At 40.0% G+C, this 19,845-nt stretch overlaps 1 protein-coding gene across 2 annotated transcripts; it reads right to left on the minus strand.

Annotated features, from left to right (window-relative positions):
- Positions 1-876: 876 nt before the first annotated feature.
- Positions 877-18,101, minus strand: LOC123997130 (ran-binding protein 3-like). 2 transcript variants are annotated; one of them, XM_046301207.1, is made up of 16 exons: positions 18,037-18,101; positions 11,364-11,419; positions 11,167-11,203; positions 10,963-11,049; positions 10,797-10,871; positions 10,549-10,614; positions 10,257-10,352; positions 9,950-10,059; positions 9,090-9,175; positions 8,887-8,962; positions 8,648-8,744; positions 8,360-8,484; positions 8,028-8,148; positions 7,757-7,899; positions 6,852-7,038; positions 877-2,901 (listed from the first exon to the last, which is right to left on the minus strand). In XM_046301207.1, exons 1-16 carry the CDS (start codon positions 18,056-18,058, stop codon positions 2,861-2,863), a joined length of 1,425 nt encoding a protein of 474 aa, XP_046157163.1. In that variant the 5' UTR covers positions 18,059-18,101; the 3' UTR covers positions 877-2,860. The 2 variants fall into 2 exon arrangements, with proteins under 2 accessions (XP_046157163.1, XP_046157164.1); XM_046301208.1 differs by lacking the exon at positions 18,037-18,101 and adding an exon at positions 17,938-18,003.
- Positions 18,102-19,845: the final 1,744 nt, after the last annotated feature.

Below are 19,845 nucleotides of genomic sequence, written 5' to 3' on the forward strand. Positions count from 1 at the left end.
TGGAGAATTGCTATGACGACGCTATGACCTTTTTAGCCTATCTATTGCTATGATATGACTGCATCTTTGCCCTTGTTCCACACATACTGGGCGACTGATATCAAAATGACTGGTAACGACGTGGGCATTGTTGAAAAGAGACATGTAGCTATTCTAATGTTCCTCAATGACAAGCATCTTTCTCCCGATAGGTATGGTATATCTTTACATGTCTCTATTGCAGTTGCGGATCATTGGAAAGAGGGGAGATAGCTGGTTAAAAAGCCTATCCCATAAGTGGGGAAAAAAATACAACCTTTTCTGTTCATTTCATCAGCCTATTATGGACCACTCCTGATCGCTTACGCATCTCCGGCACACCTACTCTGACCACATCTCCGTTGTATTGGACTAATCAAAATAGGCAGCAATGCCACGACTGTGAACGGTCAGCAAATGTATAGGTAATGAATGACATGTCTAGAAGCCAATGCAGATGACATTATGAAAACATATTCCAGTCACAGATAGAGTATGGGATGGGACAGGTGCTCTTGTACAATAGCGTCAAGGGCTCGTCATGTCAACTAACGTTGCAGAACATCTTCACCACTTGCCTTCCATTCAAAGATGTTCCGTTTTGATATAATTCTAACGGAATATCAACATTGACTTGTATAGTGATAGGAACGGTAACAAAATAGCACCAGGTTATGGAACTACACCTAACTTCAAACAGAAAACAGGTGGACATTTTGAGGGACAATAGCAGACATGACAAACAATACAGCAACAAAAATATAACATGAACAAAAGTGTTTCTGTCTTACAGTCACTCCCCAGCAAATAACCACCAACAACCCCAATGTAAACAACATTCAACACTTCATCATTGACCACCTTTTGCCATTTTATTAATGGACAGTCCAAGTTCATTTGCATTTACGAACATTTAAAAATTCATATTGATGGGAGAAATATAACAGAGAAGGAAAAGTGCTGAAGAACGTCGGCCCCTGGCTCTTTATTCAGTCCCAAGGTGCCATACATTCATGTCTGAGCCCCATGTCCGGAGGAATAGTCCTATGTTTGTTGCTACATAAGCAGAATGTGAAGAATGGAGAGAACACAAACATACAGAGCACACTACATGGTGAGGTTTCTACAGACAACGGTGAAGAAGAGTGCAAAATAAAGAGGGGCATCCTCTCTTTTTTTTTTTTTTTTTTTTACACTTAAAGGCTGCTCAATAATATACATTACGGGATATATACATTTTAACCACAAACATTTCTACTTGCCTGTTTTTTTGTTTTTTCCCCCCCAGTTTTCTTAGTGTGCTTTTTTTTGTGTTAAAAATACATATTTTCACATGAAAGGCTTGTAGTACATGAAAAAGGATCACACTATAATACAACAGTTTCGAGATATGACTAATTCCACTGATATGAAGAAGAAAGGCTTAAAACAAGAGGCGCCACACTTCACTGAAGGAAATATAACTGCAGTCATCTATTCTCATAGGGGATCCGTTTTAAATACACCAAACCAAAGCCACCGATGAACAGTGGAATAAAGAGGGCTCAGCACCAGACGATTGGTGAGAAACAATGTACTTGTAGTCTTCCAATCATGTGCGTGTAGAACCACCTGTTCCAATGCCTATAGCTCTTTGAATTAAAATGGCAGCATTAGTTGTTCTGAGAGTATATGTGCATTCTGTAGGGTTTTGAGGTCAAACCCATTTAGGATTGATGCAAATAACGACATGTTCGGAGAATCCAACTGCCAACACCCAAACCTAGAAGTTAATATATTGACCTTTCTCATGGTGTGAAAAAAACATAGGAAAAATATGTTCGCAATGATCAAGGTTGTTATAAACAATGTCTGTGTAACTTATTTAAAGCAAACTAAATAAACAATTGTAAACAACTAATAAAATTGGTTTATTCAATATATATTTGGGAAGATGATTTCTTTTCAGATCCATCTAAAAATGTTTTATCTTTTTGAAACAAACACATCTACCATCTATATTTAGGGAAAATGTTGGGGTCATGGAAAAAAACCTGCTGTAAAACTATCAAATCCAACTAGCTTATTTGAAAAATGGGTTCATTTTCGAATGAACTTCAAAATCAAAGTCGATATATCAACTATCAATAATAATAATCATCATAATAATGAACACAGGTCAACTCCATTATTAAATGGAATTCTTTAAATAATTTACGTCAAAGCAGGTGTTTGCACAATGGCTTCTATTTCAATGATTTGTGGTCAAAAATAATTTCTAATGTTGACTACAGACTAAAAAACTAAGTGGCCAAAGGCGGTATCGACGGACTTAAAATACAAAATAAAACTTGGAGAGTTCAGACACAACTCAGTGAAATAAAAAGAAGACTTTATAAACAATTATTTGCTAGGCAACTAGATCTTTACCTCTCTGAACAAAATACAAGCCCCACTGGATTTGAAGTGCCTGAGGTCTGTTTTCTTGCAAGGTGGATAAAGAGGTCCCACTTTTAACGGCAAGCTCTTTAGAATGTACTTACATCGGCGAGAGAAGAAAACTGCTTTCTCATTCCGTCTTGCAACGTCTCACTCATCAATATGATGAGCGACAATTCAAACTCCAAAAAATATATATTTTTCAGTTCTATAGGTTAAAAAAACAAAAATAAAAAAACAAACAAAAAGACCATCCATCCTGGATATACTGTGAATGCAGAGAGACTGAACTGCACAGAGTTAAGTTAGTAGCACCTGCATAGGATCCTTCCTCGTACTCCACTGTGACCTCTGACCATTGGGGAAATGCTGGACTGAGGTGCCTGTAGGGTTCCTGACTGCAGCGTGTGGAGGGGGGCAGGCGCTATGAGGACCCACTCCCGCTGGCCTGGACCTCTGGACCCTCTGGGGAGAGGAGAGAGGAGGCCTGGTGAGTGGTTGCCATTGGACTGTTTTAAATTACATTCTTGGACTTTTTGAATGGGCCAGATGTAGCTTGAATAAAATAAGACAAAATACAAGACAATTGACAACATCCAACGAAAAAGTACAAAAGTAAAAAAGTCCCATTCAAAGATGCCCAGACAACTTCCTTGGACCCCCAGATAACTTCAGTGGGGGTGTCCAAGATCACTTACTTGGACTTTCAAATATGTTTGTTTGACGGTTAGGGGGCATGTCCAGGTGACATTTTTTAACCACGAGATTACTTTTATGGACCATTGATAGGGGTCTCCCAGATCACTTCCTTGGAACAACAAATAACACTTTTGGACTATAATTTTGTCCAGATATCATCAATTCACTTTTTTTGAATAAATCACAGGAAGGGGTGTGGTGGAAATGGTTTTGTTTGTGCTTTTCTATAAACCATTGATAGGGGTCTCCCAGATCACTTCCTTGGAACACCAAATTACACTTTTGGACTATCACTTTGTCCAGATAACATAAATCCACTTTTTGAATAAATCACAGTAAGAGGTGTGGTGAAAATAGTTTTGTTTGTGCTTTCCTATAAACCAATCGGTGTTCATGCAAGTGACTGATTGAAATTTTTTGGGCAGTATGCCCAGAAACTTGTTTAGAGAAAGGGATATCTCAATTTCAAGGGCTCAGCTTGGAGAGAAGAAGCCTCACTTTCCAGTGGGGGGTCTGCAAGGATATCGGTGGAGCATTTTATGAAGCGTGAGGGAAATTGCCGTCTAACCTAAAGATGACGAGACCCACCCAAACCAGACCCTTACTGTGAACTGCCCAGGAGGAGACACATCGGCTAACAATTGAGGGATGGCAACTGATTTCATTAAGTCAATTTAAATTGAATATGTATAAAAGTGAGGGAAAAAAACTGAATGAAATCAAGGCGAGAAACCCATAAAAAGGGCCAGATATTTTTTCACTTCTAGAGAGAAGATTATTCACTAGTTTTATGAGAAGACTACAGTGAGGGTGTAATAATATCATGGAATGCCTCACTGACAGCTGTCTGTAGGCATTTATAAGAAACGTCTTACCACCACTACGAAAAAACAAGGTATTATTGAATACAGGGTGTTATTTATATGTATAGCAAGTAACGACAAGAGAATCTTTGAAGATGCACATGGGGTATGTTTGGGAACAGTAGTAAGTGAATATGGATGTGAAAGTGTGATTCTGAGATATGACATATTAAGCTGATTGAAATTTGGATAATACATGGACTTAAATTATTACTATTAAGATTGGAATAAGGATTATAAAATTGAAATGTGGATATCAAGCTGACGGAAATTTGCATAACAAGATTGAGATTGAAATATAGCTATAAATTATTGAGTAAATGAGAGCGGTCAGGGGACTAGCTCATGTGTGAAAGAGGTGAATGAATGCCTCAACCAGTTCTGTGAGTTTTTTGATCTGTAACGTTATCTAGGGTTCTGTCCACCACCACTGTTGGATCTACAGGTAGAGGATAACATGTCTCACATCTCATAAGTAACATGTCGCAGTAGTGACGAGGATAACATAACACGTCTCATTAGTAACGAAGATAACATGTTATCCTTGTTACTAATGAGACATGTCTCTGAGGATAACATGACTTTAGATTACATGAGGATAACATGACCCATCCGTGGAGTTTGATGGTATAACATTATTATGTGTGTGGAGATATGAAAGAAGAGAGTATTATTCCTGAATAAGGACTTGACTTACCCCTAACAAAAAAAAACTATAAATAGAACCAATTAAGTTGAACATGATTTTCTGTTAACTAAACAATTTATTGAACTCCTTGGCGTTTTTATTGATATCCAAAACGATGAGATATTAACTTCTTGGTGACAGGGGGCAGTATTTTCACGCCCGGATGAAATGCATGCCCAAATTCAACTGCCTGCTACTCATCTCCAGAAGATAAGATATGCATATTATTAGTAGAAATAGAAATGGATAGAAAACACTCTGAAGTTTCTAAAACTGTTTGGATCATGTCTGTGAGTATAACAAAACTTATTTAGCAGGCGAAACCCCCGAGGACAAACCATTCAGAATTTTTTTTTTTTAAGTCACTCTTTTCAATGGGTTTTCATTGGGAATCCAGATTTCTAAAGGACGTTCTTGCAGTTCCTATCGCTTCCACTGGATGTCAACAGTCTTTAGAAATTGGTTGAGGTTATTCCTTTGTGTAATGAAGTGTACTGCTAGATAGAGGCGCGTGACCAGAAAGCATGCTTCAGTTTGTTTCCTTCCTGTATTGAACACAGATCCTCCAGTCTTCAATTTGATCGATTATTTACGTAAAAAAATATCTAAAGTTGTTACAAAAGTAGTTTGAAATATTTTGTCAAAGTTTACAGGTAACTTTTGAGTTGGAACCTGTGTTTTTCTGGATCAAACGCGCCAAATAAATTGACATTTTGGATATATATTGACGGAATTAATCGAACAAAAGGACCATTTGTGATGTTTATGGGACATATTGGAGTGCCAACAAAAGAAGCTCGTCAAAAGTAGGCCATGAATTATATTTGTTATTTCTGCGTTTTGTGTCGCGCATGCAGGGTTGAAATATGCTTTCGCTCTTTTGTTTACAGAGGTGATATTCTCAGATAATAGCATCGTTTGCTTTCGCCGAAAAGCCTTTTTGAAATTTGACATGTTGGCTGGATTAATAACAAGTGTAGCTTTAATGTGGTATCTTACATGTGTGATTTAACGAAAGTTTGATTTTTATAGTAATTTATTTGAATTTGGCGCTCTGCATTTTCCCTGGCTTTTGGCCAGAGAGGTTAAACCAATGAGTAATAAGGCAAATTGAACCACTCCCCCAGGAGGAGTGGGGGTCTGAGACTGTCTCCCAATCTATGTTGTCTCAGGTGCCAGAAACCTTATGGATAGAACATGCCAATGACAGTGGACTGATAGGCAGTGCTAGCCCAGTTATAATAACGGTTTCTGAATTGGCCGATGTATTTTATAAATTCGTTACATTACATATGAATCTTAAAATAATAGATATTTAATAAGTGTGAAGCAGAAAGTGAATATCCAACAGAAATTTGAAATAAATATTAACCTCTTTGGTCTAGGGGGCAGTATTTTGACATCTGGATGACAAGCGTGCCCAAAGTAGTCATAGACTGCTCTCTGTGCTACCGCTACCGCACGGCAAGTGGTACCGGAGCGCCAAGTCTTGGTCCAAATGGGTTCTTAAGAGCTTCTACCCCAAAACCATAAGACTCCTGAACAGCTAATCAAAATGGCTACCCAGACTATTTCCATTGACCTCCCCATCACCCCCCATTTTTACACTGCGCTTACGCTTACGCTTTTCTATTTTCTTGTCTTTTTTTTACTTCAGTTTATTTTAGTAAATACTTAACTTATTTTTCTTAAAACTGCATTGTTGGTTAAGGGCTTGTAAGTAAGCATTTCACTGTAAGGTCTGTTGTATTTGGCGCATGTGACAAATAACATGTGATTTGATTTTGAACATTGTTTAGAGAAAGGGATATCTCAGTTTCAAGGTCTCCGCTTAGAGGGAAGAAGCCTTGTGAGGTATTGGACTGTCAAATGCATGACCCAGTATTGGTCATCACATGACTTAAGCAAACATTAATTATGAATGATGAACAAGCTAAATTGTGCAAATATAAGTTTGTAAGGGAACTAATGGGACTGCCCCGTTAGAGCTCCTGACAGGCGTTCAAGTTTTTTGGAACCTCTCCAGCGCGCTGACAAACAATGATTCGTTTAAGATTGACTGAGTGTCCCTGTGTAAGAATTTTCACGACAGAGGTCTTCAGATCCGTTTGGGGTGATTAGATCAGTTAGGGTAACAGTTACACTAAAAGGGTTCTATGGTTTACCTGCGATGTTGGCAGTGGGTGTGAGCGATTCATCCTCATCACTATCCTCCTCGTTAGACTGGGGGTGAGGGATGTGGCCATCTGGAATGGGGACCCGGGGCTCTGGCTCCTGGTCTGAGCGGCTCCGCAGTGCCAGGATACGGTGATGCAGCGCTGCGTACAGCTGACCCGTGTCCTTAGAGCTTGCCTGGAACAGACACATAACTAACACATCAGTACTATACAGAATGTCCTGGCAGTGTCAGATATACTCAACTCATCTATTACCGTGTAATTACTAGGGATGGGCAAAATATTTTACTATTCAAATAATATGACATTTTGTTCGATATCCGGGAATTCAGAAATTCAAAGAAAAATATTTTTCAATATCTTGGACCTTTCTGAATGATGCAAATGCACATGGCAGAAGTAAACAGCGGATATCTGCTTTTCTCCAAAAGTTTGGCTTGCAGCAACAGAGATAAGAATGATTTTCACCATGATAGAAATTATTCTGTTACAAAAAGGTTCTGGTTAGTGTTTTGCATTGATCTATGTCAGATTTTGTGGAAACTCTATTAGGCAAGCGCCTGTAATAGCTATTTGAAGTGAGGAAAATAGCATACCAATGTGAGGGCAGCCTGGAGGAATAAATGCGCAGCAGTAGCTCAAAGTACCGTTCAAAAAACAACATTCAAAGGAATTTCAAATGTCATGGTCTATCCTTGTAGATAAAAATGTCAAATGGATACATTTATTGAGACAAAAGCCTTTTCATTGTTAAAATAGGTCTACAATTTTTTTCTCCTAAGAGGAATACTCAAATAATCGCACACTAACGTCCGTTCACATATTGGGTATTTCAATAACCGTGCGCATCCTCAGTAATTACTATGTAATAAGTAATGTGGTCTTACTCGTACCGATATGAGGAAGACCTTGACCCCCTGGTCCTCAGTGTCCATGGCTGTGATGCGGACGCTCTTCTCGCTGGCCTTGTCCGTCTGCATTTGGGGCCACAGCTTGGTGTTGAGGATCAGACGCAAACTGCCCTGGGTCCTCATCACTACAGGGCCAGAACAGGACAAACTCAGGTCATACACAATGCATATAATAACCAATGTAATACATTCAAATGGGAGTTGCGTTTGGACATGATTTGATTCAGGTGTTATGCCACTGCAATGACTGTACCTAGCCTGGACTGTAACGATCCCTCCTCTGTGGAGGCCATATCATTAAGCCTCAGTAGTCCTCTGCCTCTCTCCACCCAAGACTGGGATGCTTTGTCAAACACAAACAACTTGCATTGGACCTGAGAAAGAAAGAAAAAAAACATTCCATTGTCAGATGAGTGATCATGGACGATATCAGCCTATTTCCAACCCTGTCTAAGGTGACATGTAAACACAAAACTACTGTGGGTAACCTTATATCAATAATTGCTAAATGTCCTGGTGAAGTAAATTGAATGTTACTATAAATACACTAACATTGAACAACAAACAACTGGAGCTTGTGCATACCTGTAGTACATTACTCTCAGACTCCTCTCCAGTTCTGACCTCTACCTTCTCTAACAAGCACTTCTTGGCTGTGGCTTTGGTGTAGGCCGCTGCCGACTCCTCCAAAGACTCTGTCACATTGGCATCTGCAAAGAGAACAACAAACCCATTTGAAAATGAACAGCAAAACGAGGACACTTTGGACACCTGAAAATAAGCCTCTCTTTTCTTGGATTGCCATTATTATATGGGCTTATTAACATGAACTACATATTTTTTAATATGCAGCATGTTATTTTCTCTGCCCACCTTTGTCGGGGCTGCTGACCAGAGAGGGTGGCTCACATGGCGGGGTGGCAGGGGGATCTCTGCTGCTCTCTGCTGCCTGCTCACATTTCAGCGGACTCTGCAAAACAAGAATGTAATACAACATGCTTTAACACAAATTTGTGGATCCTGTCTTTAGTTGTCAGGGGAACAAATGATAGAAAAACAACAAGAGATAACAGATGAGTAGATTAGCCTCACACAAAAAAAACACATCTCACCAGGACACGATCCGACATGTTCTGTCCAAACACAAACTTAGCCCCGTCGTCAGTGTTGTTCTCAGCCTTCTGTAAGCTGGGTGGAAAACATACAGCGGATAGGATGTACTATTAATAAGATTACAACATTGTGATAAAGTATTAACCTAATAAAAGTGATAACTGGTCATATCCATTGGAGCCAGAATCCATGAGAGACTAACCCAGGAGTGCTTCTGTACTGCAGGAAATAATTGGTTTCCCCTGATTCTGCTGACAGAGAGACTTTCTTTTCACTGGTTCCCTCAACCTAGATGAATGGGGGGGAAAAAAGGTAAAGATCAGACAAATAATAACAAAAAGAACATAAGAGTCACGTAATAAAGCATGCAAGGCCACAAGAGGCTGCTATATTTAAGCAATAAGGCTAGAGGAAGTGTGGTTTACGACCAATATACCATGTTCTTATGTGCGACGCAACATGGAGTGCCTGAATACAGCCCTTATATTGACCATATGCCACAAACCCCCAAGGTGCCTTATTGCTGTTATAAACTGTTCACCAACGTAATTAGAGCAGTAAAATTACATGTTTTGTCATACCCATGGTATAAGGTCTGATATACCACGGCTGTCAGCAAAATCAGCATTCAGGGCCAGAACTACCCAGTTTACAATTTGATTTACCCACACCTCAATGGGGTGTTATGTATGAGGCAAAGCCCAGAGCATCTTTCAAATGTATTCCATATGACATGCACTTTAGTTAACTATTCAAGTCACCTTGGCTCTGTCTCTGACATTCTGACCAAATACAAATGTGGATTCCACAGGAGGATCTGTTCTCACTTCATTCCTGCTCTCACCGCTCTCGCTTTTCTTCTCCTTGAAAGATGAGTGCAGCGAGACACATTCATGGAAATTCCATGCTGAATGTCCAAGAATAAAACCGTCCTTGTGTCCTGTGGTGTTCTTTGTTGTTGTTAGAAGCTTGATAACTATATAGGTTATTATAAGCCACTGTGGAGCCCTTCCAATCAGGAAACATGTAGCTAGCGTGGCACCCTTTGACCTCTCCGCTTACCTGTGACTTGGCCATATTGTCTGTGGAGCCATCACAGTTCTCTGTGTTGTTCTGGGTGACTGGCAGACCCTCGGACGATCTGTTCACTCCATTCGTACCACTGTTCAACCCTATGAGGACCACAAGAGGAGAGTCGGGGAAATTCCAGAAATGGCTAGATTTCTCTCCACTTCAACAGATGTTTTGTCCAAGCACATTGAGATGAAAGAAAGCTGGAGGAGAATGGCCAACGCAGAACGAAGTAGCAGAGCTGTTTGTCTGAGAGTATCTGAAGACTTTGAGGTTAAGCTTTCCTCAGTGTACTTACCGGTCAGGGTTAGTGATTTGCTAGGTGGAGGGGCCTGCAGTACTGCGGGTCGTAGTACGCTGCGCTGCTGCTCCTTGGGCTTCTGGCTCGGGACACCTGCAACACATTATACTTGGCCTAAATATAAGGCTCTGGACAGACCAGTGCCAGACAAACAAGGGCCATCTTCTTTCCAACTTATTGTGATGTTTTGTACATTGCTTTTGACTGAGCCTGTGTGCTGAAACCCCCGAAACACATTTCACTCAATGGACAATAAGCCCCTCTGAAATTGACAGGAGAGAACAGCCACCTGTACGAGGAGCCTGTCCATGGATCAGGGTGGGAGGCTTCAAGCGAAACCCAACAGTCTTCTCCTCTGTTGACACCAGAGAAAGATGGAGAAAGAGGGAATATGAGATGGAGGTTAGGCCAGAACAGTGATTAAGGAGAAAAAGCAAACCATTCTTGTCATGATTCTTCAAGGGTCGTTCTCCTTATATCATGCAAATAGCAAGTTAATTGAAAAGGAGAACATAAGACAACTATTCATGATCTCACCGGGTTCTGAATCTGAATTATTTCCTGACGGGGACTGACAGAAACTGGGTGGCATGAACACATTGTTCTTAGAAACTGCAAGAGACAATGAGAAATAACATGAGTACAGACCCTTTCTCTACACACTAACAAAATACTATTTTAATTCAACAAAATGTACAATTACCTGAATGTGCGGGTGGGAACTGTGTTAGTGATGATGTTCTTTCTCTCTTGGCCGGGGGACAGTAACTACTCTCATCTTTATCAGAGTCTGGAGGAGATAGAATCAGCAAAGATTAGCAAAGTAACTACAATACAGTAATATAAGATAGACGTGTCAATTTTTCCAAAGAACCATAACCTGCTAGATTATCTTCCTCATCCTTACCTTCTCCATCCTCAGCACTGGACCCTTCTGCTGATCTCTGTTATGTGTATGACAGAAATAGAGAGAGAGAGAGAGGAAGAAACAGTCAGACACAGGAAATTAAGTGAATTATCCAGCCAGTGTGAAGTCAAGCCTGACACACAGTGTGCAGTCACACTGTTTCCATATTCAGCAGAGGTGTGACAAGAGTGTCTCACCTTCTGTGCTTTATCTTCCTGGAACACAAACACAGGTGGGGCTATGGCAGGCTTCTCTGTAAGAGAAATCAGATGTCACTGTTGAAGATATAATTTCGCACATCTTTGGGCAAAAGTTTAAAGGGAAAATCCACTCAAAATCTAAAATCTAGTCGAAGGTCCCCGATACAAGTTGGGAAAAAAATGAAAGGAAGTATACAGTACTAGTCAAAAGTTTGGACACACCTACTCATTCAAGGGTTTGTTATTTTTTAAACTATTTTCTACATTGTAGAATAGTGAAGTCATAAAACAATGAAATAACATATGGAATCATGTAGTAACCAAAAGTGTTAAACAAATCTAAATATATTTTATATTTGAGATTCTTCAAAGTAGCCACCCTTTGCCTTGATAAAAGCTTTGCACATGCTTGGCATTCTCTCAACCAGCTTCACTTGGAATGCTTTTCCAACAGTCTTGAAGGAGTTCCCACATATGCTGAGCACTTGTTGGCTGCTTTTCCTTCACTCTGCGGTCCAACTCATACCAAACCATCTCAATTGGGTTGAGGTCGGGTGATTGTGGAGGCCAGGTAATTTGATACAGCACTCCATGACTCTCCTTCTTGGTAAAATAACCCTTACACAGCCTGGAGGTGTGGTTGGTCCTTCTGTTGAAAACAAATGACAGTCCCACTAAGCACAAACCAGACGGGATGGCGTATCATTGCAGAATGCTGTGGTGGCCATGCTGGTCACCTACTCTGCGTCTCACAAAGACATGGCAGTTGGAACCAAGAATCTCAAATTTGGACAGATTTCCACCGGTCTAATGTCCATTCTCGTGTTTCTTTGCACAAGCAGGTTTCTTCTTCCTTGTGGGATCCTTTAGTAGTGGTTTCTTTGCAGAAATTTGACCGTGAAGGCCTGATTCATGCAGTATCGTCTAAACAGTTGATGATGAGTTGTGTCTGTTACTTGCTCTCTATGAATTATTTATTTGGGCTGCAATCTGAGGCTGTTAACTCTAATGTACTTATCCTCTGCAGCAGATGTAACTCTGTCTTCCGTTCCTGTTGTGGTCCTCATGAGAGCCAGTTTTATCATAACGCTTGATGGTTTTTGACATTTTCCGGATTGACTGACCTTCATGTCTTAAAGTAATGGACTGTTGTTTCTCTTCACTTATTCGAGCTGTTCTTGCCATAATATGGACTTGGTCTTTTACCAAATAGGGCTATCATCGGTATACCACCCTACCTTGTCACAATACAACTGTTTTGGCTCAAACGCATTAAGGAAAGACATTCCACAAATGAACTTTTAACAAGGCACACCTGTTCATTGAAATTCATTACAGGTGACTACCTCATTAAGCTGGTTAAGAGAATGCCAAGAGTGTGCAAAGCTGTCATCAAGGCAAAGTTTGGCTACTTTTTAGAATCTTAAATATATTTAGATTTGTTTAACACTTTTTTGGTTACTACATGATTCCATGTGTTATTTCATAGTAAAAATAAAGAAAAACCCTTGCATGAGTAGGTGTCCAAACTTTTGACTGGTATTGTATATGGAGACTGTTTAGTGCCAAAAATACATATAAAAAAATATAATAAAAGAAATTGGGTTTCCTGTTTATCATCTCTCGCAAACATCTGTTCCATTTAGTGAATCTGTTATTCAATGCTTTTGTATGGGCTAACAGCAGTAACACCAAATAACATTTTTCATCAAATATTTTTTTATTTTGATACTTCAAGAGGTCTTAAAATTCTAAATCAAATAGCTAAAATGATCCTTGGTATGACCTTCTTAAAAAACAATTCCATATATCTTAGTAGAACCCCTACCCCAGGCATAAACTGTAACGGATTAACCTTTATGATGACGTCTCTTGACATTGTCCATAAAACCCCTAACTCTATTCATGAGCCTTCTCAGTACTCCTAAATTACAAATATTACTAATTAGGCTTGGGCGGTATACCGTATACTGGGGCATTTAGAAAAAGACACGGAATGGTTTTTCAATACCGTCAAAATTATTTCCTTGGAGGATATTTTAATACATTTGAATATTTGTAGCTACTTTTTTAAATACTTTACAGTCAATGTTTGTAATACATTAGGAGAAAACATTACGTTCTTTATTTCTCCTTTCACATTATTAAAAGGCTTACGGTAGTCCCCAGTCATGTGGTGTTTGTTTACAAGCACACAATGATGAAAGACCGGAGCCTTGTAAGTCACTCACAGGTGATCTACAATATACATACACAAAAGGTATGTGGACAGTGGACACTCTTCAAATTAGTGGATTTGGCAACATCCGTTGCTGACAGGTGTATAAAAATAGAGTACATATCCATGCAATATCCATAAACAATCGCCTTAATGAAGAGCTCAGTGACTTTCAACATGCCACCATCATAGGATGCCAACAATTTCTGCCCTGCTATAACTTCCCCAGTCAACTGTAAGTGCTGTTATAGCGAAATTAAAACATCTAGGAGCAACAACAGCTCAGCCGCAAAGTGGTAGGCCACACAAGCTCACAGAACGGGACCGCCGAGTGTTGAAGCACATAGCATGTACAGATTGTCTGTCCTTAGTTGCAACTCTCCCTACTCAGTTCAAAACTGCCCCTGAAAGCAACGTCAGCGCAAGAACTGTTTATCGGGAGCTTCGGTTCCCATTGTCGAGCAACCGCACACAAGCTTAAGATCACCTTGCGCAATGCCGAGCGTTGGCTGGAGTGGTGTAAAGCTCGGAGCAGTGGAAACACGTTCTCTGGAGTGATGAATCACGCGTCATCATCTGGCATTCCGACGGATGAATCTGGGATTGACAGATGCCAGGAGAATGCTACCTGATCCAATGCATAGTGCCAACTAAAGTTTGGTGGAGGAGGAATAATGGATCAGGGCTGTTTCTCATGGATCAGGCTATTTCTAGGGAAGAGAGATCTTAACACCACAGCATAGAACATTGTAAACAAATCTGTGCTTCCAACTTTGTGGCAACAAAGCATGACAATGCCCCCGTTCACAAAGCGAGGTCCATACAGAAATGGTTTGTTGAGATCGGTGTGGAGAACTTGACCCCATCGAACACCTTTGGGATCTCAACCTCATCGAACACCTTTGGGATAAATTAGAACGCTGATTGCGAGCCAGGCCTAAACACCCAGCATCAGTGCCCGACCTCACTAATGCTTGTGGCTGAACGGAAGCCTTCCCAGAAGAGTGGAGGCTGTTATAGAAGCAAAAGGGATGACCAACTCCATATTAATGCCCATGATTTTGGAATGAAATGTTCAACTAACAGGTGTCCACATACTTTTGGTCATGTAGTGTAATTACAGTATGCAATTCACAACTAAATGTTTTCCAGTTAGATAACTAACTTATAACTATTAACTATTGAGTTAACTGTCTAAAATGTGATGAATGCTCTGCACTATAATACTTGTATAGTTTAGGTCAGAAACTGTTCGCAATGCACTCTTCAGCATTTAGACAGCATTCTCTATGGGATTTTACATGTACTTGTTAGCATTGCTAACCTTCAGATTACAGAGTATCAGTGGGGTTTGAAAACAGTGCCGGTATTACCGAATATCTCAGTATGGCACAACGTCAGTATGAAGGTATGACAATATGGATACCACCCAAGCCTAAATTAAATTCTACAGAGCTGGCAAAGACCCGCAGGTTAGGCTAAGGCGAAAAAGTAACAGGTTTTGTTGAAATGTGCACTTGCTTCATCTCCCCCAGAACACCACTAACCTCAGGGCTCAGGCATCCCAGTCAGTGTAAATAGAGCCCCCTGTCACTGTCAGTACCCACTCATATTTGATAGTACCCCAGCCAGGACCAAGTAAATCTTCTCCCCAGGCTATAACTTGAACTCTCTAGTCATGAGACTTCCCTGAATAAGAGGCTCTAGCCACTAACCCCAGTCCAGCTGGAATAGCCTGCTACCTGCCACAGCTGAGGGAGACATGCTAGTTGTGATAAGGTAGGATGAGTGGAGGACTGCCAGCCCCAGCAGATGGATTTGAAGGATGATATCAACCCTAGAATGACTCACTGCTGCTAAAATTTGCCCTCGACTATTTTTAGGGTAAGCCACGTGGATAGGATCCGATTGCGAGGATGTGTGTATGACTTTATATAATTTGACCGCCTACGGGTGCTTCGCATTTTTAGGGATCTGGGTCAACATGATGAAACTACACTGGGGTTGACCCAATAAATCAGGCAATAAATATATAGCAACAACTAAAAGGAGCTATGGTGAAGGTGATATGGCCATGAGAGGAGAACATTTCAGAAAGAAAGGGCGGCAAAGACATGACCTGTTTTAGAAGGCTGGGCAGGCAAATGTGCTAGCCACTAACACTGAACAGTAAAAGCAGAAATAAAATATAGCTTCTCAATATATAGACGTAGTAACTTGAAGGTTTATATGGTCAGTCATCCCCAGCTGAGGCACAAGGCTTTGTGATGACTTATGTGCCCTCGAGGTGTGAAAGACATGCATAAATGCTTGCCAGAGATGGTGGATTCACACTAAAAAGTATTTGACTTCTGCATAAATAGTGTTTTACTGATGCCTCCAACCACACCACTGCTATTCTCTGTGATACAGCAATGAAACATTCTCCCTTTTTATAAAAACCAAAAGGAAAATAAATGGATTTTCCTTGTCACAAAATAAGCTCTATGGCACTTAGACTATCAAATTAAGGAAGTGGATCAAAGACTGCACTTCCTTAATTTAATCTAAATTTGAAACGATGCCGAGTTACACTCGATATAGCCTACACACTAGTCTATACTTGTTTGAAATGCAGTCTTTCGCCTTTCTGACTTGGCTAGTTCTTTCAGTCTCTTGATATTGACAGAGGAGTGTCTGTTAAGTTAAAGTAAAGGCTACAATGCAACTCAATCTACTTCATGTAGCCTATAGCCTTAGTTCTTTATCATGAGTAGTTTGCCTAAAAATAAGTGAGGTGACATTTGCTTATTACATCACCAGAACTCAGGTGGTGGACTAAATAAAAGTCCACAATTTTACAACCAAGGATCCACCTCGTACCAAAACATTGTCTCATTAAAGGTAGATTGAGTGTAAACTGGTTGTTTCTGGGTCCCTTACCTTCTCAGCATAGATCCCCCTCACCCATCTCCCCCCTCACCTTTGTCCTCATCCATGCTGTCAATTCTGATCCCTTACCTTTGGCTCTAACTATCACAAACTGAACATCTAATATTATTCCTGCTAACAGAAGGAAAATCAGAAGTGTTTCAGTAATGGGGAACAAATTGTCAAGACCAAAACAACTGATTCCTCGTCATTCGATTGAAATTGGAAACTGGTGGAAATTAATGATGTGTGATATGTCTCCTATGACCTCACGCGTCGTAAGTAACACCGGACGAAATGAGAAAGGAACAAAAGAGAAGCTAGAGGGGTTTTACGTTGAAATGGAATTGGGGTTCTAGTGTCTTTCAATGGAGCAGCTGCCAAATAGACTAACTCCAGACCCCTCTACAGTGACATTCTGGGGAAAAAAAATAAGTGTCTACAGGCATTAATCTCATTAGTCTTCTTTTCACATAACGTCTAAGCCTCTTACTTTTGGGATAGCTGCACGACTTCACATTTTCATTAAATCTCACACATTTGAATGAATCAGCATACACTGAAGAAAAGATATCACAGCAAGCCATTGTTATTTTTGGAGGTGAAATCAGAAAAAGAAGTCCAGAGTAAAGAGCCAGTTAAAGGTTTGAACTTTCGAGCAGTTGTGCCTTAGCTCTATGTACAGCTCAGTAGATGGCACATTTCCGTGATAGCTACTGTTCAGTATTCAATATCTTTCTGTATTGGCATCATTCTACGTATATCAAATTGGATTGATTTGAAACTGTATAAAAGTAATTAATTCAAATGCATTTAGCTAAGTACTTTGCAAACCCTGTTACGCAACTAGGCTATCTAGGTTTCTGGTACAGTATAGCTATGCATTGAACTCGCAACATTGTAGGCTGTACCTCAATGGGATAGACACCTGTAACATGGAGCAATGACAATAACCAGTTGTCTGAAAACAGTACGGCCATGAAAAAAAAAATCTAGCCAAGCTGGGTGGGACATGTTAACTGTGTTTTAACGATGACTACCTAATTTAGGCGTTGACCATAGACGGCGTACTGTAGATAGCTACATGGGAATAGTGGGAGGTTTAAAAAGGCTATTCGATAAGAGCAAAATTCCACCCGGTATATTTCCCATGTGACCCAGACAGAGCCCTACATGTCTATTGTTTGTGCTTCCATGTGCTTGATTTCTAAAATTGGAACACACATAGATTTACAAAAATGCAGTTCAATCGGAAGGTATAGTTCGCTCGCTACAGATATTTTCACGTCTGACGACTGCCCCTCCCCCGGTTGTGCCACACCGTCGGCCAGCCGCCCCCACTCCTCCCCCACGTCAAATATAGCAAAGGCCGGGACTCTTAACGTATGCCGTTTAGTCAAACCGCTGGCACCACATCGAGTTGCTGGCAAAACGGAGCATTACCTGCACATCTGCTGACAGTCCCGTCGCTGTCTGAACTACATGCACTCACTGTGGTGATTCATTAGATTTGTTTATCTTTCCCAACGAGCAGTTCCTTACCTTCGTTTGCCAGGTCCGCCATTTTACTTCCTCACTGACACCCACAATACTCCGCGGTAGACATGCGTGTATGGCTGGGCTAACAAAATGTTACCAACACTAGAGGGAGTCATGTTCACACAATGTAAGCATAATGAAACATCACATTTGAATTCAGTTGAAAATATTTTATTAATTTGACAATAAAGCATCATGTTCTGTCTATTTCAAAATAGCAATTATCTTTCAAATATTGAAAAAAAAATTACATTAAATAAAAATAAAAACAGTCGTATTGTATTGCAAAAGTGAGCCATTGCTTTGACAGATTGACAAATTCAAGGCCAATGCTAGTCAGTAAAAAAATTGTTTTTAAGTTCCTCCCTTAGTGGTATTAAACCATAATTTACTCACAATTTATGGAACAATGAAATCCCTATTATCCTACAATCATTTGAAATTTGTTTAAGCAAAGGCCCTGGAGTCATCCAGAAAAAGTTTAAAAACGGGCCTTTGCTTAAAAAGTAAGTTTCTCAAATTGTCCATTGGCGAATTAAAATCGTTGATGTAGTTTCACGTGATCAAACGCCACACGTTAGCTGTTCCCATTACATAGCCTGACACATTTAGCCCTATGCTAACCTGAGCAGGTGGCAGTGATTATTTCCTGTATCAACGTTACCAACCAATGGCATTTCTTAAAATAGTTCAAAATGGCCACCAGGAAGGATATTTTAAACCTACAAATTCTGCTTGGTATGTTTCAAGTATAGTGCCCCAATTTTGCATGATTGCAAAATGCACGTTTTCACATATGACAAAATTCCAAATTTTCGCACATCCATTCCACACACATCAATGTGCTTTTACAGGAAAAAAATAAGAGGTCTATACAATATTTAAAGTGTATCATATTGTTTAAAAAGTTGAAGAGCCTTATGGACTTGTCAAATAGCTGTCATGTACAGTCATTATTCGGTCCTGGTGGCACACACTGTTGACGATAAAATGACAGTGCTCATAAACCATGAGTTCAAGCCCACCTTGCATCATGCATTTTTGTTAAGAAAAACACTGTTAATTGCTGGTCCTCAATGCTAGACTCAAATAATGCATTTGTGACGAAGTGGATTATTATAATAATGCATATAAAACATTGTGTGTAGCCTACACACATATTAGTGCTGAGGGATTAGTGTTTTTAGGTCGGTTCGGTTTCGGGTTTGATTCTGGAAAAATAATCACTTTTTCGACTTGCGTTTCCATATTGTTTTTGTATACATTAAATGCATTATGTGGGTTGAATTCTGTAACAGAATAAAACAATTAATACAAGTCCCATGGTGGTAGTGACTGCCCATCACAACATTACTTGCATCAAATGTGTTTTATTTGATAACTATTATTTAATTCAAAGTCACCTCATAAAGAGCTACTGTCTATGGTGTCTGACAAAATCACTATCTCAGTATTTCTTCAAAGTAAATAAGGTGTAGTTCTTCAAAGTAAATAAGGTGTACTTTTATGACTGCTGAATACCAACTATAAATCACATTTCAGGCTGGCGAAGCAACTGCTTTCTATCCCTCTGGATTGCACGTTCTCACTTCTCTCCATGTATGTGTTCTTAAATTGCCTCCAGTGTCAGAGTGCGCTCTGGGTCGTTCGTAAAATTCAGAGCGTTGTCAGGTTGTCGTTTATTGTACAACGGGCAGGTCTAATCCTGAATGCTGATTGGTTAAAACCACATTCCAGTCGGTGTCTATTCTGCAAGTTGCCACCAGCGAAATATATGACATTAAAATGCCTATTTACCCTGTTCCATCTGGC

Source organism: Oncorhynchus gorbuscha, linkage group LG15 (genome assembly GCF_021184085.1).
Source record: "Oncorhynchus gorbuscha isolate QuinsamMale2020 ecotype Even-year linkage group LG15, OgorEven_v1.0, whole genome shotgun sequence".
In the NCBI taxonomy this organism is placed as follows: domain Eukaryota; kingdom Metazoa; phylum Chordata; class Actinopteri; order Salmoniformes; family Salmonidae; genus Oncorhynchus; species Oncorhynchus gorbuscha.

Bases quoted from the DNA above. Each gene is read 5' to 3' on its own strand.
- LOC123997130 (XM_046301207.1), bottom strand. From the start codon at position 18,058: ATGGCGGACCTGGCAAACGAAG. The intron at 11,050-11,166 runs GTAAGGATGAGG...TATCTCCTCCAG, and splicing joins CAGTGCTGAGGATGGAGAAG to ACTCTGATAAAGATGAGAGT. The intron at 8,149-8,359 runs GTATGCACAAGC...TTTCTTTCTCAG, and splicing joins CTGAGAGTAATGTACTACAG to GTCCAATGCAAGTTGTTTGT.